Consider the following 20,250-nt stretch of genomic DNA (forward strand, 5'->3'; position numbering starts at 1 on the left):
GACAATAGGGACTACATTTTATGCAGAGCCAAAGCCCATTACATAACCCAGCTGCATGAACCACCATCTTCTTTAAAAGTGGGTTTAATCTTTAAACAGCTGTCTTGGGACCCGTGTCTGGTCCATGGCTCAGTGACCTCATCATTGCTGGCCAGCTGACATTGGCACGACTGTTAAATGATTGCTGTGGGAATCAGGATTTTACCAGTAAGGGGCAGAGATTTCCCAGCCAAACCAGAGCCTGTGAGATATAACATTGTTGTACCGGTGTCTGGTCCACAGCCTGCGTTGGCTATTTCCCCACACACGTTGAGCCGGAACATCTTCCAATGGTCCAGGTTGTCGTACACAGTGTAGCCTCCCTCCTGGCTTAGTCCGTTCAGGTCAAAGAGGTGGCCTGGGGTCAGGAGGGTAGCACAGTACAGACAGGTGTCAAAACAAAACAATAGCACATGGAGAAGTTGCTCACTAACTCTTTGCAGTGGCCTGCCTGACTGCACTGAGATCCTACGAGAAGGCTGGTATTTCCCCATGTTAATCATACTTAATGCAAATACCTTTTCAGAATGGTAACATGGCCTAGTACAGGCAGTGTGACTAACCGGTGACTGGATTGGTGACTCTGCAGTCTCCGTGCTGGGTGCTGTTGAGGGGGCAGGCGGCTGCAGTGAACCACACAAAGGTGTAGACACACTCCTCTATGGCCGTTATCAGTGTAGGCCTCGAGTCCTGGGGCAGGGACGGGAGAAACATGTTCAGTCTACTCAGCCTGTGTTACGTGTGTGTGTGTGTGATGTCTATGATCCCTTACCACTTTGTCCCGGTCACATTTGAAGCGTACAATGGTACTCTTATTCCTCTGTCCACCGGGACACATCTCTCCGTTGGTGTACTTGAGTACCAGGATGTTCTGGTCCCACTGTGGCGCCGACTCGGCCTCTCCCAGACTCACATAGTGTTCCCCGCTCTTCAGACAGGACGCTGCGTTGGACGGACACTTCCAGGAGCCTACAACATGAGGAAAGAAATATGTATCCCGTGGTTCAGAAGGCGAGCATAATTGCACCACATTCAAACTGAAGACTTTACGAGAAGGTTGATGTTTGTTCACACAAATGGGGAAATTAAAACTACACAGGAACCACCAGTGTCCTTCATATAACGGATGCTGGTGTTGAGGATAGGCACTTACCCCCCTGTTGCACCAGAGACTTGCAGACGTTGATGTAGTAGCGCTCCTGCTTCCCAGTGCTGGGCTCCACCACCCAGTTTCTGGAGTCCAGTGCCAGAGAGGAGAGGTCGTACGAGTTCCCATTAGAATCTCTGTGTGGGGAAAAATACCAAACAGTCAGTCGGAAATAACTGACAAAGGGGGAACTAGTCATTGTCTGGGAGGAAGAGGAGGTTGTGTTGGGAAGAGAGCTCCCAGAATGGAATAGGACTATCCATACTGGTGGGAGCAGCTGGTAGTCTTGACTGGGATACAGGCGAGAGCAGTACGCCAGGTAAACAGGTAGGTGCACTCCGCAGTCTCCTTGATGAACTCTGGCACCCCCTACAGGCAGTAACACCACAACAAGCCAGTAACTCCCACATTCACAAACACTTTGGGACGAGCATAGATGTCATATTACACGTTTGCTCTGTAGCTTCACTTCGACTCACAGGGTTCATTTTAGGATGACAGGAGAAGTAGATCTCTGTGGATCTCTGGTAGATCTTGTGGCATGTCTCCCCACCAGTGTAGTTGAGGACAATCTGATCTCCAACATAGCTCAGAGTCTGTGAGGCCATCCCTGTGATGAATAATCAACCAGCCGTTTCTCAGAGGTTTTATCAATTTACTACCAAAAGAACATCAAAGCTTTATAAAGAAGTTGAACCAACACAAGATATTTCTGGACAGATTTACATACCAGCAATTCTGTGGGTGCTGTCTTTCACCTGACAGGCTGACACCTGGTCACTTCCTGTGTCTTTGTGTGTGCAGATCCCTCTCTTAAGCCCCCCGCAGACAGAGAAGTGGTATTGGTACTGGCCACTCTTCACCATGTAGTCCTTCCCTGACAGGGAACTCATGTCAAACATGTAGCCACTTCTGGGGTCCTTGACTTTACAGTTTTCACCTGCAGGAGTCAGGGAGAGGAGAGTTACCTTAAGCACGATGATGACACTGGTGGAGAAAAGTACCAGTCTTAGCCAGAGCCAGGACACAAAACATGGCAGCCTCCTCCTCCAAAACCTACCCTGAGCACTGGTGAGAGGACACGCCTCGGAGGTTCTCCAGATGAACACATACTCACAGCCGTCTTGACGGTCAAATACAGGAGAGCCCTGTTGGTAAATGAACCAAACATGAAAAATATACCGTACCAGATAAAAGTTTGGACACACCTACTCATTTAAGGGTTTTTCTTTATTTTTACTATTTTCGACATTGTAGAATAATAGTGAAGACATCAACACTATGAAATAACACATATGGAATCATGTAGTAACCGTGGAATTTCTTTCCTTCTTAATGCGTTTGAGCCAATCAGTTGTGTTGTGACAAGGTAGGGGTGGTATACAGAAGATAGCCCTATTTGGAAAAAAGACCACGCCCATATTATGGCAAGAACAGCTAAAATAAGCAAAGAGAAACAACAGTCCATCATTACTTTAAGACATGAAGGTCAGTCAATCCAGAACATTTCAAGAACTTTGAAAGTTTCTTCAAGTGCAGTCGCAAAAACCATTAGGCACTATGATGAAACTGGCTCTCATGAGGACCTCCACAGGAAAGGAAGACCCAGAGTTATCTCTGCTGCAGAGGATAAGTTCATTAGAGTTACCAGCTTCAGAAAATGCAGCCCAAATAAATGCTTCACAGAGTTCAAGTAACAGACATATCTCAACATCAACTGTTCTGAGGAGTCTGCGTGAAATCAGGCCTTTGTGGTCAAATTGCTGCAAAGAAACCACTACTAAAGAACACCAATGAGAATAAGAGACTTACTTGGGCCAAGAAGCACGAGCAATGGACATTAGACCGGTAGAAATCTGTCTTTTGGTCTGATGAGTCCAAATTTGAGAATTTTGGTTCCAACCTCTGTGTCTTTGTGAGACGCAGAGTACTGTAGGTGAATGGATGATCTCCGCTTGTGTGGTTCCCTACCGTGAAGCATGTAGGAAGTGGTGTGATGGTGTGGGAGTGCTTTGCTGGTGACACTGTCAGTGATATATTTATAATTCAAGGCACTTAACCAGCATGGCTACCATAGCATTCTGCAGTGGTACGCCATCCCATCTGCTTTGCGCTTAGTGGGACTATCATTTGCTTTTCACCAGGACAATGACCCAACACACCTTCAGGCTGTGTAAGGGCTATTTGACCAAGGAGAATGATGGAGTGCTGCATCAGACAACCTGGTCTCCACATTCACCCGACCTCAACCCAATTGAGATGGTTTGGGATGAGTTGGACTGCAGAGTGAAGGAAAAGCAGACAAGTGCTCAGCATAATGGGAACTCCTTCAAGACTGTTGGAAAAGCATTCCAGGTGAAGCTGGTTGAGAGAATGCCAAGAGTGTGCAAAGCTGTCATCAAGGCAAAGAATGGCTGTCATCAAGGCAAATATATTTGGATTTGTTTAACACTTATTTGGTTACTACATGATTCCATGTGTTAATTCATAGTTTATTTCTTCACTATTATTCTACAATGTAGAAAATAGTAAAAAATAAAGAAAAACCCTAGAATGAGTAGGTGTGTTAAGGGATTTTTTTTATCAATAATGACTAATTATGTATACATTTCAATCAGGACTGACTAATCAGAATACTATTATGTTACAGTATAGATGTATGAATTTTATTTTAATATAATGTGTGTAATTATAATCAAGAATTAGAACAATGACTGTCTGTTCCTTGGTAGAAACGAATTAACGTATCGTCAGACTGGCTAGAATGCTTATCTACACAGGAAGACCTTGGCTTGGTCATAAATTATCTAAATTGGTGGGAGACGATGTAGGGTGGCTTGAGAACTATACTGCCATTGTACCGGAGTGGAGGAGAGACGGGACAGTTCGAAACCTAATGACGTCATTTTCAGTTTATAACCTGTGGTATCATGTATCATGTTCAGTACTCTCGAGAATAAACGCTAGTGCTCGATTTTGAGACTGGTCTCCGTCCATTTTATGCAAATTAGTTTCTTACAAATCCTTAGAAATGGGCTGAGTGTATTAATTTAATTGGGTATTAAACATATAGGAATTTAATTCCTCTAACAGTGTCCAAACGTTTGACTGGTACTGTAGGGATTAGGAAGGAACATATATGGTAAATGGGATCAGCAACATCGATAAGTAACATTTCAAACAGATTCTTGCCACTCTACGGCCATAACATGGAAGAGCATTCCCATAGAGAGCAAGTGTAGGTCACTCACAGGGTTGTCGTCACACTGGAAGATGATACGTGTGGAGTGGTGGCCTTTGTCACAGCGGTCCCCGTTGAGGTAGACGATGCTGATGGAGCCGTCAGAGGCCACCTGGGGGCTGGACTGGATGTAACCCAGGTTTACACCTTTACCCTCCAAGGTACCACATGCACCCAGGAGAACATCTGCAGACGGAGGAGGACAGTTAGCAAAGGACGGCATTAACACGGACAGTACCTCACACATGGAGAGACAAACTAATCGACTCCTTCGTGGTACAAACGTATAAAAAGACAAGACACTCATCTGTTAGTATACAGTCTGACTGAAACACTTAAACACTCTTCTATACTGTACACATGCATGTAGTCAAACGCAAAAGCTGAACATCAATGAATACTGATTGACGGATGGAACAGCACCCTTTTTATCCTCGTAAAGGCCAAGCGATGACTCATTGCCTGGCCTTCACATAGGCTAATTGCATGCGGCTCACCGGGGCATCCCTGGACTGGAGGCAGAGGTTTACACACGTTGATGAAGAAGCGGCGTTTCTTGGCCTGCTCAGACGTGTCGATGGCCACCCAGGGACTGTCGTCACTGTCCCTGCTCAGGTGACTCAGGTCATACACGTTACCGTGGGAATCTGAAAGAGTAGAACAACCACTCTGTGAATCCAGGATGAGAAGCTGAACAATATCTTTCAATGAATATGAAGACCCATTTGTATGACCAGAGTTTTCTAAAGTGAATAAAATGATATGCCACGTTAGAGCCATACTGAAGACATCGATACCGTTTTGAAGAGATTAATACAGGGGTTCTCAAAATTCAAGCGATCCCAACCACGTGAAAGAAACATGTCACTAACAGCCAGTGTTCACTTTTTTATTTGGGTAGTCAAATGCTAAAAATTATAACAGTATTTCTGATTGTCTTCTCACCTCACTATCACATACAGTACATTTAATGTGGGGCTATGACAGTCAATTGCAAATTAGTCTAACATGTCTCTAATGCCGCGTTCAAAACAACTGGGAACTAGGAAATCTCAGACTTCCGAGCATTCAAGACAACTCGTAAAAAACAAGCTCCCGCTGGGAAATATCGTTTTGAACGGTCATCGAACTCGGAATTCCAACTCGGGAACTCGTGTCTTTTTCTAAAGTTCTGACCTGAAGATCACTGATGTCACGATTTGACCTAGATGTCTTGAAAACACCACTATCTTACCACCACTAATGAGATGGGTGTGGCTTGATGCATGTCGCGTCAGAGCTTCTCAAAGTCAGGGGGCGTGGTCAACAGTGCGCACCGCATCTCTGCTGTCACATCCAAACTGGTTTGATACTTGGTTTTAATGCAGACCTTAGATCTGAATCCAGCTTCACACAGATATGAGCTGGCGAAGGGTACCATGGGGTTTTAACGCTCTGTGGGAGGAGGCAGGGTATTATTCCCTTTGAGTCAGGAACCAAAAGTCCTCTGTAGTGACCCGTGAAACCATTGTCTGCAGCATTCGGTCACATGACAGCTTGAGAGGCCCCACTTGACTTTGCGCTTGAATCGGAATGATTAATCGGTCAAGTGCGGCCTTTTCCCACCATTTAAGGTCTCTCTATGGTGGAATTGTATATTTTAGATTTCAATACAAAAACAAATCTTAGATTTTGAAGGTTAACCACATTACAATGATTTTGAGATAAAAAAAATGTATACAAAATATGTTTTTTGGACCCCACATGGGTTTGCGACCCCTAGTTTGGGAACTGCTGCCGTAACAGTTTTGTTCCTACCAGTGACACGACAGTCCACAGGGGCAGGGATGCATGCCAGGGCTGTGGAAAACTCAAATAAGACATCGTGTGTGACGAGTGTGGACGAGCTGAGCTCCTCTCGGACCAGTTTCAGAGTGCCGAGGTGGGCGTCCTGGTCACAAACAAAACTAATGGTGAAGGTGTCCCTGGTGCCTGGGGGGGGGGAGAGGGAGGAAACAAGTTAGTGCTCAGACTAAAACATTCATAACCTGACTTTAGTGTCACAACATGCATTTTGTTCAGACTTCCATATTCCAACAATGCTAATGGAGCCCCAGGGTTAGCCCTTAGTGAGTGATGATGGTTGGATCCATTGAATGTACCTGTAGGCTTGTTCATGTCTCCTTTGTATGTGAGTGTGAGCAGACCATCAGTAGAGTACTGTAGAGATCTCTCCACTCCCACAGGACCAACAACCAGGCCATTGTCCAGCTCACACCCAGCTACAGGCTTCCCCTGGTCCTTCCCACACTCTGCCACCTCGCCACAGATATTCACCTGGGGGGAAAGCCCGGGGAAATGGATTGGAAAATGCACATTATTCACAATTTCTGCTATTACCTGAGGCCACAACACTGAGAGTGCTTGACTGTGACTTACCACAAAGGTTTTCCCATTGCCTTCAGCCTTGTAGCCAGTCTTGGAGGCCAGAGGAAGCAGATTGAACTCAAAGCCAGTATTGGGATCCCTCACAGAGCAGGTCTGCCATACAATAGAACGGTCAAGAAAAATTATTGATGAGACCTCGGCCAATCTAACAGGTCCTTACAGACATCATGCGCCCATTTAGGGGAAATGGAAAGAGAGCCTGTGACGCAACTTCCGCTTTTGGCCTTAACAAAGCGAAACTCCATCTTAACTCCTCCACATTTACTGGATTGGTTGAACAGTGAAGAGAACCTCCTCTGACAGTTACTAGAAAGAAACCGCACTCAGGCATTTCTTTTACACCTGCTATGTTAGGTTAGACATCATGAAAAACACTATAATGCATCCAGTTGATGTGGAATGTAACAGCTCACCATGTTCTGGTCATCAGCAGTACTGATGGCACAAGCTGCCCCGGTCTCCCACATGAAGTTGGCAGTACAGTTCCCATAATTGAGGAAACGAGGGCCGGACGACTGCAAATACAGAAAAAGACAGGCACATCGCAGTGTTACAATCCTAGGCAGACATAATGACATAAAAGATTCAACTAAATCTAATTTCTTTTTGACACAGGGCCCTAAAACAAATATGCCATTCCACTTACCACAAATCCTCTGGAGCAGACCAGGTGGATACGTGTGGTGTAGGTGAGTTTCAGGCCGTCTGAGATGCACTCGGAGCCGTCTGAGTACTCCAGCAGCAGGCGATCCTTCTCCTCGATCGCTGGACCTCTCTTAGCCAGGCCCATATTACTGACAGACACTGTTTCAGACAGAATGCCCTGATGACAACAATACAGAGAAAGTCCAGTCAGATCGAGCTACAGTCCAGTACTAAGACAGACCCACAGTGGATGGCTACCAGAACCAGAAGAGGGATACTACCAACCTTACCTTCAATTTATATCAACAACTAAAATCGTAATAATTTTTTAGGAATAGTCTCTGAACTTTTTAAATACTGTTTATTAATGAGCTATTGTCAGAAATTGTGAAACTGACGTTCCATGACCCAAACAGTGTTTAGCACACATCCTAGTGTGTGAAACTCATCCTACAGGATATCCCACAGCTCTGACACTAACCTGCTGAGGCTGGTATTTCATCTGGCAGACAGAGGCTTGGCGGTCACAGCCCTGCACGGCGTTCAGAGGACGACACACGTTGATGTAGTACTTCCTCAGGTTGTTAGGGTCAGACAGGTCCATGGCCTGCCAGTTCCTCCCTCCACTAGACCGGGAGAGACTGGGAAAGAGGACAGAGAGGAGGGTTACACACATTATTTCTCAAATATTGCTTTATGTCTGCCTTCTTCGGACTTAACTAGGACTGGGAGTTTTTCATGACCTGACCAGTACAAATTCTAAGCCGTAGTCATTGACCACGTTTACATGCACACAGTATTCCGAATAGTAACTCATATCCCGCTTAAGGTCTTATTCGGGATAAGCGGTTTACATGCACCTTTGATATCCCACTCACGAGTATCTCTGTATTCATGAATAAACAGAATGTTCCTCATTTAAGTTCATATGGATTAAATGGAACAGTAACTGAAATATTTCAGGGAACAGGAGTGGAGAACATGTTATCTTTGACACTTATGCAAGCAGACAGTATTTCAAAACACATAAAATATGCAGCCAAGATAAGACTTCAGGTTATCAGTAAAGTGATTCGTTTTCTCAGCTTTTCATTTCCATAAAACCGGTCAAACTGTTGACATTTGGACATTTTGCACAGGAACAATCTTTTGCACAACAAAACAATCTGTTTTGGAGTTGTTGCATTCCCTAAATGAAACAGACCAGTGTCAACTAGATCACGAATCTATTAATTTTTTCAATGTAAGACGTTATTCTGGTGAACACATCTTTATTTAGTCTTCTGGGGGAAAAAGTTATGACAGAAGAGAAGCTGCATATATCTAACTATACTGCCCTACCAAGCAAAAAGGCAGTAACTGCTCATAGTGGGGAACTGAGAAAAATGGCTTTTATTTACCTTGGTTTCACATTCACTTTATGCAGTTACTGTTAGCATAACCCCAATTTTCTCCAAAACACAACACGAGGCAGGATACTTGTCCACGTGATTAAGCATGTATTTAATGTAGCAAAAATTACTAACTAATTTTCGACCAAATGAGCAGTTACTGCCTTTTTGCTTGGTAGGGCAGTATAGTTGACAAACAAATGGCCTACCAAAAGTAGGAAAACATAATATGGCCTACCAAATGTCGGAAATTATAAGCAGAAACGTTCCTAAATCCAGGGGGAAAGTAGCCAGTAGGCTATACGGTCCAGTACGGAGTATGAGAAAAGTATATTATTATGGTGGATATGCAGTAACTGCGCAAGTAGCCTACTTTAAGTTATTTGTTTGACAATCAGATTAAAACATCACACAACACCCACACTATGCAAAACAGAGCCTGTTCAGACGGCAAAAAACAAGATGTTTACATGCCACAGTATCCCGTTTAAGATAGCATATCCCAGGCATCTTATCCAGGTTTCTCATAACCAGGATACAAGCTTTTTCAGGTTACTGTAAATGGGATATGATGATTATATGCATCAACTCAAAAACAGAATACTTGAGTAACCCGAATAATAACGGGATATTAGTGTGCATGTAAACGTGGTTACTGTCTATACCTGGAGTTTTTCCAGATCAAGCTTTATGGTTCGGGAAGATTCCCGGCTCTAGTCATAACATATCCTTGTGCAGGGGTCTCACCTGGAGAGGTCATACTGGTCCAGTGTGTTGGGGTCTGTCACCACACACTCATGTGGCCTCTCTGGGCAGGCATAGGATGTATACCACCTGAAGTTATAGGTGTACTTGTCCTCAACCTGTGAGGATCAATATGGTTATGAAAGTGGTATATTCATGGTAAATGATTTTACAGTTTAATCACCGCATAAATGAACCATACGAGGAGCTACTTATTAGAGATTGGATGAGCTCTGTCAGCAGCACATGACAGGACCCAATCAGTACCTGGAACTCAGGCTTGCCGGCGCCGGCCTCTCGGTCACAGAGGAATGAGATCATGGTGGAGCGCAGTGTGTGCTGCACGTTGTTGTACCGAGAGCCGTTGCTGTAGGACAGCTTGATCATCCCGTCATAGTAGGACAGCTGAGAGTTAAACTCCCCCAGGCTCCATGAGTTAGAGCCACTGTAGGAGACAGACACACCAAACAGAAGAACAGAAGCTAAAACAGTCAGTCCACCTCAAACATTCGTCAGAACTCTAAAGCACATTTACAAAGCCCAGATACAAGCTTTTCCTACTACTGTTAGTGGGCATGTCCACCTCCTCTATATTCATAAGGATTTATTTAGTATGATAAAACATGCCTCTGGTCCACCTGACAGGCCCCGGCTTTCAGAGGGCATTTGGCTGCAGTGACAGAGCCACAGACATTAAGGAAGTAGTCATAATCTCCGTTGGACAGATTGTAAAAGCCTCCTACAGGTTTAGACAATGGGGACAGGTCAAATGAGAATCCTGTAGAGAAAAGACAAAAGAGAGTGAGTAGTATTATTGCATTAAACAGCCAATAGTGTATCATATCACCATCGCTGGTAGGCATCTGGGTCCAGTGGGTCCGTGTGACCTACCAGCTTGGGGGTCTTCCACCTTGCAGTTGTCCCCGACTGTCCTGGACATAACACAGGCTGCAGCCGTGTACCACTCAAACTCATACACACAGCCATCACTGGACATGTGCCGCATGATGGGAGCACTCTCTAGATCACCTGGATAGGAGGACAGGAGGGTTGGGGGGGGGCACACAAAGAAAGTTAGGAGGAGTTGAACAAGTAGACTGAACGCTAGCTAGCTCCACTTTCAGGCACTTCCTTGTTCACCTTCAACTCTGCAGCTAACTTACAAGTCTATCTAACACTCACCTGGCTTGCATTTCAGAATCATGATGCTCTTCACTTTCATGTCCTTCCTACATTCATCTCCCTCTGTGTAGACCAGGCGTATGTCGTTGCTGTCATTTCTTTTTGTCGGGGAGGTGAGGAATTTTCCCAAGCTGACAACTTTTTCTTTTCCTAAAAGAGAGGATTGAATACATGTTAAGGACAACACATATCTTTGTTTCTCAGATTTGATAGAACGCTGTGTATAGATTAGCGTCTCAGAGTAGGAGAACTGATCGGGTCCCCCTGTTCTTTCATCATTTAAATGGCTAAACTGATCCTAGATCAGCACTCCAACTCTGAGATGCTTTATGAAAACAGACCCAGATCTTCTCCAGACTTACCCACGGCGCAGATGGCAGCGTCCTCAGGGCATGTAGTGGTGGCCCCCTGCTGGAGGACTTTGTGACACACGTTGACGTAGAAGCGCATTTTGTCTGACTTGGAGGCGTTGGCGTCCACAGCCTCCCAGTTCTGGGCCGACTCAGACTCTGAAAGACAGATAACACCACGAACAGGATGTTACGTGGTTTAACCTCCATATTTAAATGTGTTAGGGCTCGGATCACTTTCACTTCAAGTGTAAAATTGGAAGTCAGGTCCTGGACATTTACATTCATAAATAATGATGTTCAACTCAACGTTTTAGTACCATGTCTGCTACAGCCCATGCAACATCTCTCTGTGAATAGAGATTAACCAGGACTCCATCTTACCAGGGTAGCGTGTTAAGGGGGACAGGTCATAGTGTTTATACTGGCTGACCCTGCAGAGTAGATCCTCCTCCTCCTCCTTGACACAGGCGGAAGCCGTCTGCCAGTCAAAGTAATAGGTGCAGTCTGTTTCACCAGCAAACACAGGCGAGCCTCTGCCGTCGTTTCCTGTGAATCACACAAATGAGGAAATGAGGAAGAGGAATAATGAGAATGTGATGGGTAAGACTTAGGCGAGTGACCTCTACGGAAGAAAGTATTGTTCATTTAAAAAAGGGCCTTGTTTTCTCCTTCGGCATGCTATGGGTTATGCTCACCCGCTGTTTTGTTGCACTCAAAGTTGATGATGGTCATGCGCTGAAAGCCAGAGCTGCACCTGCTCCCATCTGGATAGATCAGTGTCAGGTCGCCATCGGAGTACCTGGGATAGAGCGAAACAAAACGTTGAGTAATGTTCCAAATTACAAAGAGAAGGAGAGACAAGCTGAGATGGCGAGAGATGAAGAGGAAATATGTATTCCTATTAAAACAACCTTAGTGTTTGATTGTGGTATCTCCCAGCTATCTTTTTGCTTTGATCTCCCGTTGCTTTGACTTGGCAAGCGGACACATAGTGCGGGTCGCCACCGCACTCTCCTGCCTTGATTTCCCCGCACACATTCAGGTAGTAGAAATAGTTGTCCTTCCCATCGCTGCTCTTGGCCTCAGCCATATAGGGGGCGTCTGTAGCTACACACACAGAACGTGACACACTGATATTAGTTATGTGTATCTCAACACGTTATCATTCACTGTTAGAGGAACTGGCTTCAACTGTGAATTGAATTAGCCAGAGTCAGTGAGAATTAGAAAGGTCACATGATTATGCATAGCATTGCGTTGTCAAATGTTTCGCAAAGCCTGTGTGTGGGGCTGGGCGGACTCACAGCCAAGGGTGAGGTGGGTGAGGTCTATGTTGATGTCGTGCTGCTTGCTGGTCAGGGTGCAGTTGTGACTCTCTAGGTAGTCTCTGTGGCAAGCATACTCCGTCACCCACTCTACCTCATACCTGCAGTTGGACTTGGCTGTCATCTTGGGGTCAGTACCCTGTAATGACAAGGTCAAAGGTCACACACACAACAAAAATTAAGGAGATATTGTACTTTAATACATGTAGGTTGACATGTGGAGCATATTTCTATTTGATGAATTACCACTATTCTATGTGTTAATTCTGTAGTATGATGAATAGTATGGTTTTATCAATGGATGATCCCACGGGTCAGACACCCAGGTCTCTCTTACCTCCTGCCTGCGTGAGGGGCAGATGAATGTGATGGTGACAGCAGGGGTGTGGCCGCTGCAGAAGTCCGGCGTGCTGTCCGGGGCTTCCTCGTATCGCAGCCTCAATCTGGCACGGTGAGAAAAAGAGAGAAATCAGCCATTCAGAAAGGCAACGCAGCTCTGGGGCCGGTCGATAACCGGTCAGCATGAAGGTCGCACAGCAATTATCAAGCTTGAGGTACGCTAGAGACAGAGGATGCTAGCTAGCGGTTAGCATGGTCTTTGTGCGTGGACAGGTTAGCATTAGTATGGCTATACCTGTCACTGGATTCCAGCTCTAGCTGGGTGGTGGGTAGGCCCATGCTAAAGGAGCCCTTGCTGGTGGTCAGGCAGGCAGCAGAGCCCGCGGGGCAGAGGCTCCCTGGACGGTCTGGGGAGGAAGCAGAGCCATTTTTGCCACAATACGAAGCAATAAGAAAAACCACTGGCACTAACAGCTTCAATTAATCATAAGATAATTACTACTATTAAAGAAACCTACTTAGGCTTCTGCATATGTTAATATAAAAGTGAACTTCATCATCGGAGTCATCCACCAGGTAACCATCTGTGAGTTTGATGAGTGGGTTCAGGTCATGCTTTTTCCCATCCGTGTCAAAGACATAGCAGGGGACCTAGACAGAGTTAAAAAGGTAGAATTACAACATGACAGGAAGAGTTTCAGTGTGTTTTGGCACATACTGTAACTGAAGTCCAATATAATAGTGGAATGAGTTGATATTTAAATGAAAACACATTTCTTTATTCTTTTTTTCTCTGTCTACAGGTAGCCTAGTGGTTAGAGCGTTGGGGCAGTAACCGAAAGGTTGCTAGGTTGAATCCCCGAACTGACAAAGTAAAAATATGTCGTTCTTCCCCTGAACAAGGCTGTTAACCCACTGTCAACCCTGGCTGTCATTGTAAATAAGAATGTGTTCTTAACTGACTTGCCTAGTTAAATCAAGGTTCAATAATAAATAAAAATACACAAGAGACAGCGAGGGACTTTTCCACAGTGGAGAATGTGCCTGTCACAGACTCACCTCCCCCCACACATGGAGACCACTGTGGCCTCACACACTGCCGCGCGTGCCTGCATACAAACCACTAAGAGGTGACACACACACATCCTGTTGTGTCCGCTGCACTTCACTATTCAGACATACCTCTTTATCGGGCTTGTATTTATTATTTTTGCAGGCTGCATATGTTCTCCATTCAAAGTAATGAACACACTGGGCCACAGTTACAAACTCTGGTGTTCCCTGTGGGGTGGGGGGTGGGGGGGTAAGAGCAAAAACATAGTTTTAGTTGACATATGACATGACAGTTCGTTTCATCTCCTCTCTGCTACAATACATGTGATGACATACAAGGAAGTCACTACTAGAAGAACTGGGGTACCATGATAACTGTTTTTGTTCTGCTGCAAAGCTACCATTCCAGCTATGATCACTGTCAATACTGCAATCACATGGTTACACACCACTGCTTATCAATAGGCAGGCCAGGTATTCATTCTAAAGATATTACATCACTGTATGCTATTTAATATCATGTTTCATTCACGCTTCTGTTTCTAGAGAGAACTTAAAAATGTTCAATAAAAGAGACCACCACAGTATGTGTAGTTTCATTTCACCACCAGACTGACAAAGAACAGACATGCTTTGCGGTAAAATCCTTCTCAACCTAAACCCACACCTGTGATCTGACAGGAAATTCATAAGCAGCCTTCAATACGTATCATTTCCACGACTACTCTTCATTTGTAATGACAGGTGTGACTGGGTGACTTTACCATTGTCTTCCCACACTGGAAACTGATGCTGCTCTGGACATTAGTCCCACTACTGCCTGGGCACTTCTCAGTGCTGTTGAAGTCTATCACGCTGCTCTCAGTCGCCTTCTTCAAGGACAGATCACCTGGAAATAGAAGTGGATGAGTGAGAAACGCATGCCTCTTTAAACATGCAAACGCTAAAAGATGTAATATAATTGTTTAAGGATTTATTTCAGTAGGCTATACTGAACACTGCACTACCTACAAAACAAACAGTTCACCAAAACCCAGAACTTTCCCAGTGGTTTCTAGCAGATGATTAATACAGATTTCAACTGAATCTGAAGCCTCCACCAACTCCCACAGTCCCTACAGTGGTGGGGTCAAAGCATTACGGCACAGGGTCAGGGAGGTTAAGTAGTTGAGGACATTTTTGCTGCCGAGCTGTCTGGCTGTGTACAGCCCAGAGAGATAAACAGCATGGGAATATGACCCATTGGACAACACTGCCTATCTCTGTCTGGTCTGCCAACAGCCCGGCCCCTGGGCAGGCTCCATACATACAGTTAAACTCCAACTGGAGAGAGAACCGAGCAGAGAGAACAAACTTTATGACCAGTTCTAACCAGTTATTCCCCTCTAACCACATTGGCTGGACTTTCTGTTTCCTAGGGGCAGAATACAGCAAGGACTAACTGCTTTTCACAGCAGAAAACTCCTTCTCAGGGATAGGTGATGAGGTTTAGGGTGCAGCACCAACTGCAAAGCTGTAGGTAACCATCGCTAGTCTATTTAAACATGTTCTACCGCTTGTCCCAGATAGTACTGAATAAACAGACGCCGCTATTAGCTTTTATTTGATTGTACTCTAATTTGATAGCAGTGACTGTATCCACCTCTGTGTTATTGAACACGGTCACACTCACAGGTTCCATTGTAATCCCTTACTGCTCGCTGCACCATACTTTATCGCTCATATATCATCAGATATCTGCCGTGTCATAAACGAAAGCTACTCAGCAGAGCCTGGAGCTGACAATTTGCTACTCAGCTGACCCAGTAACATAAATTACTAGAGGTGACCTAGATTATTTTTTTGTTCAATTTTATTTATATTTTTTTTCTCAAACCATAACAACCATACATCAACAAAAGACAATGAACAGACGCACACAAATTTCAACTAAATTCAATGACATCACACCTGCTCAAACCCACATGTTCCCTCCGCAAGCATACACATCACATATCTCACAACCACACTCCATCTCATCCTTCCCCTGGAACTTTCCAGTAGTTGTAGCACTCTCTCTCCTTTAAATTGCATTGTTCTAGTTTATTCCGTAGCCCACAATTTTCAATATTTAAATACAACTAAATTTGATTAATCCACTGTTGTAGTGATCATTTGATTTCCAGTTTTTTGAAGTAGAATTTTTTTCAAAATCCTTGACGAGAAAAGTATGGTCTACCCCATTGGGTATCTCACTGCACCCTCATATGCCATGTCTTAAAATACGCAGTTAGAGGGATTAAAAGTCAACTTGCATTGTAAAACTTCTGACAGCCAACGTTGTAACTCCACCCAGAACTTTTGGACTTTATAGCACTCCCAGAAGGCATGAAATATTGAGTCATTGTTAGTTTTACACTTAAGACATGACTCTGCCGTTGTGCTGTAGAATTTGTATAAAACATTCTATACATTCGTTTATACTGGATTAAGAGTACATTTTCGTTGACTGTAATTTCGTTAGTTATGTTCCAACACTCCCTCCATTTTGTGCCTATATCAGTTATTTTTAAGTCTTGATTCCAATAGTTTATATATATTTTTTAATAAGAGATTGTCAGTTGGATAGGCTCTCTGAAAGGTTTTGTTTATCTTACGTATGATACGAGGAGCTTTATCGGAGCCAAATAGGATTCCCTCAACATTGCTCTGATGTCCAAAAGCTTTCAGGCCGAAATCATGATTTACAACATTTATAGGTGCACTATGCAGAAATTGCTCCACCATTTCCTGGTTGCTAAAATTATAACAATTTGCCACAAAACCAGCATGTATAGTGTAGAGAATCATTGTACGCTCTAAACTGCTGTGAAATATAGCTTGTGTTCAAAACCTAAAGTAAAAGACGCAAAAAACGAAACATAAGAACGGGAAGCATAGAAATAGCGCACATAGAACATATATACTGCTTTTTAGAGTTGCTACAATTACAGTGACAGATCAATAACTCACATTTCTGTGTGAATTTGGTCAAGCTGCCAAAAAAGTTGAATATTGAAGCTTTAAATTGTTTTTCCTATTACCATGTCATTAACGGTTTCTATGCCTTTAGTTTTCCATGTGGGCCAATTTATCGGTACATTCATAAAAGCTATCCAATGATTGTTCCATAGGGGTGTGTTTTTAGGGAGTGATATTGGTTCTTGTAAAATCCGTTTCATTATCTTCCATGTTGTTAACTGTGAAGTTGTTAATTATCTTAGCTCCATTCTTTGAAAATCTACACGCGAAAAGATTCTGGGGATGAGCATGCGCATCATCAATACATACCCATTGTTAATCTTTAGTGCATTTAACAATAAATCACAAGTAAAAGCCTTGGGTGGCAGTTTGATACAATTCGAAATCTGCAAGGTTAAAACCACCCTCAGATTTAGCCGCTTGCAAAACTTTCCTATTTATTGTATGAGTTTTATTTGCCCATTTGAAGTTTGTTATGGACGAGTATACTTTTTAAAAGAATGTCTTCATGGGGTAATAAATATAAAACTTTGTGAGCCATTCCATTCTAAAAGAGATTTGTCCTACTTGTAAGATTTATCTGGAGGTTATTCAATTTATTTAAATCTGCTTTTGTGTTGTTGAGTAATGGGATAAAGTCATTGTTATATATTTGGTTGTTTGTTGTCCCTTATTAAGCATCCTATGTATTTCATATTTTTTGTGATCCACTTAAAGTATTGCTGTAGGTCATGAGTAATTATTTTTCTTATAATATATATTTTTTAATCACGTACATTTTATATCCTGATATTTTAGACTATTTCGAAAATGATTTAACAAGGGGAGGCATTGACTTGACAATATTAGTCACGTATATCAGGAGATTGTCAGCAAATAAGTTTAGTTTATATTCATGCTTACCAATACTGATACCTGTTAAGCTTGGGTCCTGTCTAATTCTTTCTGCAAGCGGTTCAATTGCCAGTGCAAGAAGGGAGAGAGAGGACATCCCTGTCTCATACCCCTTTCTTAAGCAACTTCATCAGATAATGTATTATTTGCATACATTTTGATTCAGGATATTTAACAAAGATTTTTATGACATGTATTATTTTAGCCGGAAAGTTTAATGCTTCCAAATAATGAATGAAAAAGGCCACTCCACTCCAACACATATTATGCAAGGTCAATTGCCTGCATGGAAGCAACCTGGTGGAATTCAGAGCAAAGCTGTGCGAGAGGATTTCTATGTTCCATGCTTATCAGTGCTTCTGTGTTCCATAGCATGAAGTCACAATCATGTGAACAGGCAGCTGCTTGGGTTCACCTTTAACCTCTGATTATTCCTACAAAGACAGGTTAGTCGCTACAGTAGTTATCCGCATTAGATCCCCTTCCTGTCCTACTCTCACACTGAGAGATTGTCGAGTTGAGACCATGGTGTCATACCAGCTGCAGGCATTTATCGCATGTAGACTTTAATCATGAGGTCACACAACCCAACTGTTTCTTCCTGTTTCTACCACTGATTTGTCACTGAGCGAAGGTCATGACCAAGTGCCCCGGGCCGGGACGTATAGTCATCATGTTTTGGAATAGTCTAGCCCAGTAGCCCTGTTCTCTGACATGGTCTTCTTACAAATGTACATTCATTCATACAGGTTCATTTGAGCTTTAAAGAAGTGTATGAGTCCATGTAAACCACCAAAGATTTATAGCTGAAAGAGCAAAACCACTTCTCTGAAATGCTTAGCAACATCAGCACTAAAGTGAAGCAAAGCTAAGTACCAATCCGTGTGATTCAATTAGTTTGATTTCAGTGCTTCCTCTGTTCACAGCAAAAGCTGAGGATAAGGTGTTTTCAGTTTGAGGATTTTATGACATTCATTACAAATAGTACAGGAAAAGCCAAGCTTCTGTCATCATTGAGGAACAGTCTGATCAGATAAACTCCCATTAAAAGGTAGCCTGCCTTTTAAGTTGTTTCACTGACCAGACCTTACTCTTGACATATAATCATTAAAGCATACTTTGTCCTTTATCACAAATTGCGTCTTCATGGAACAGCACTAAACCGACACATCACTGAAACAAACAAACTGAATCAAAGGACATTATGACTTGACTGGCATCTGACTGGAAGCCTTTAAGGCCCATCCTGACAAGGTGCTCATGTTGCTACTGCTGTCCCTTACTGCGTCCTGACAGCAGCATCTCCTACAGTGATCTATTTTCCATCAGAAAAACGTTCTGCCTTGTCAGCGGGGCAGCTCGTCAGATGCCAACCTCACTTAATGAACCATCAGCACATCCTCCTGACAGAGCCAGAGCCCTGTACTAGACTTTGGGCCAGTCCTTTAAAGTGCGACCAATTTTGGCGGGAGCAACTACACTACCAGGCCGTATTTGACATGAAACAGGTAGCAGCCCAAGCTGGTCAACAGGCAGAGCTAATTGAGATAGAAATTGAAATTAACACAGCTTACTGCATTGCCAAAAAGGAGATGGCTTTTACGACATTCAGGCCCATGTTACCCACCCAGAAAAATTATGGATTACAAATCAACCCGACATATGGAAAGTGTCCTGCAAAAACATTAATTGGTACCATCGCGGACACTATACGGGAAGAGGGTTAGTGCTATCTGGGGTCCTTGGGACATCCCTACTCTAAACCCTAACCCTAAAAGCAAGTTGATTAGTTATTCTGAGAGGAGATTAAACATTTATTTAATTATCCAAGTATAAGTTCTGTCAGCATGTTTCCTTGTTACAACATTAATATTATTACACTGTTTTGTATTGTTAGTTTTATGATTATTAGTTATACTAGCTGAATGCAGTAATGGATAACAGTTTACAGTTGCACTTTTAAATACAATAAAGGTTGTTTTAATCACCTATATAAATAAAGTTACTTTTGAAATCTTGCTCAATCTATAGTGATGCATTCTATATCATCAAGGTAACAACTGATGACAATTAAGAATGATAGGACAGTCATTTGCAGTAAAAGAAAACGTTATTATTATACCAGACCAGGAAAAACTCTGGAGCCTTCTAAGGAGTGACAAGGGCCTGTTCTCAGTTGGTCCTGACCAAATCACCTTATCAGGGAAAACTCCTGTCCCTAAATATACTCACCCACTGACTGATTCTTTTGACTGGTGAGGTTGCGGGCACAGACAGCACTACCGGCTCCACATTCTGTGTTAGGTGAGGAATCACAGAGCTTCAGTGTGTATTTCACTTTGCTGTCCCGGTCTATAGCCTCCCATTTGTAACTTGAGCAAAAGTGGAGAAAAAAAATAAAAAAATAAATCAGATGTAGAATTCCTTTGTAAACATTCACACAATCTCAAAGCTTACACAAAGCACACAT

General features: G+C 43.3%; 1 protein-coding gene across 1 annotated transcript in view; it reads right to left on the reverse strand.

Moving 5' to 3' along the window:
- Nucleotides 1-20,250, reverse strand: part of LOC139407105 (cation-independent mannose-6-phosphate receptor-like) — a 37,893-nt gene that overhangs the window by 13,667 nt on the left and 3,976 nt on the right. The window contains exons 2-33 of the mRNA XM_071150502.1: nucleotides 20,013-20,152; nucleotides 14,651-14,775; nucleotides 14,016-14,114; nucleotides 13,352-13,484; nucleotides 13,129-13,240; nucleotides 12,832-12,937; nucleotides 12,474-12,633; nucleotides 12,081-12,276; nucleotides 11,865-11,968; nucleotides 11,551-11,715; nucleotides 11,179-11,325; nucleotides 10,817-10,966; nucleotides 10,526-10,663; nucleotides 10,262-10,412; nucleotides 9,902-10,079; nucleotides 9,638-9,753; nucleotides 7,981-8,140; nucleotides 7,501-7,677; nucleotides 7,268-7,369; nucleotides 6,846-6,947; nucleotides 6,569-6,743; nucleotides 6,225-6,398; nucleotides 4,925-5,074; nucleotides 4,438-4,613; nucleotides 2,247-2,334; nucleotides 1,917-2,126; nucleotides 1,666-1,796; nucleotides 1,452-1,555; nucleotides 1,193-1,323; nucleotides 812-1,008; nucleotides 603-729; nucleotides 266-397 (exon numbers count right to left, since the gene is read on the reverse strand). Of these exons, the coding sequence (XP_071006603.1) occupies nucleotides 266-397; nucleotides 603-729; nucleotides 812-1,008; nucleotides 1,193-1,323; nucleotides 1,452-1,555; nucleotides 1,666-1,796; nucleotides 1,917-2,126; nucleotides 2,247-2,334; nucleotides 4,438-4,613; nucleotides 4,925-5,074; nucleotides 6,225-6,398; nucleotides 6,569-6,743; nucleotides 6,846-6,947; nucleotides 7,268-7,369; nucleotides 7,501-7,677; nucleotides 7,981-8,140; nucleotides 9,638-9,753; nucleotides 9,902-10,079; nucleotides 10,262-10,412; nucleotides 10,526-10,663; nucleotides 10,817-10,966; nucleotides 11,179-11,325; nucleotides 11,551-11,715; nucleotides 11,865-11,968; nucleotides 12,081-12,276; nucleotides 12,474-12,633; nucleotides 12,832-12,937; nucleotides 13,129-13,240; nucleotides 13,352-13,484; nucleotides 14,016-14,114; nucleotides 14,651-14,775; nucleotides 20,013-20,152 (4,556 nt within the window). The remainder of the gene's footprint in view (nucleotides 1-265; nucleotides 398-602; nucleotides 730-811; nucleotides 1,009-1,192; nucleotides 1,324-1,451; nucleotides 1,556-1,665; nucleotides 1,797-1,916; nucleotides 2,127-2,246; nucleotides 2,335-4,437; nucleotides 4,614-4,924; nucleotides 5,075-6,224; nucleotides 6,399-6,568; nucleotides 6,744-6,845; nucleotides 6,948-7,267; nucleotides 7,370-7,500; nucleotides 7,678-7,980; nucleotides 8,141-9,637; nucleotides 9,754-9,901; nucleotides 10,080-10,261; nucleotides 10,413-10,525; nucleotides 10,664-10,816; nucleotides 10,967-11,178; nucleotides 11,326-11,550; nucleotides 11,716-11,864; nucleotides 11,969-12,080; nucleotides 12,277-12,473; nucleotides 12,634-12,831; nucleotides 12,938-13,128; nucleotides 13,241-13,351; nucleotides 13,485-14,015; nucleotides 14,115-14,650; nucleotides 14,776-20,012; nucleotides 20,153-20,250) is intronic.

This window comes from Oncorhynchus clarkii, chromosome 4, assembly GCF_045791955.1.
Source record: "Oncorhynchus clarkii lewisi isolate Uvic-CL-2024 chromosome 4, UVic_Ocla_1.0, whole genome shotgun sequence".
Taxonomy (NCBI): Eukaryota; Metazoa; Chordata; class Actinopteri; order Salmoniformes; family Salmonidae; genus Oncorhynchus; species Oncorhynchus clarkii.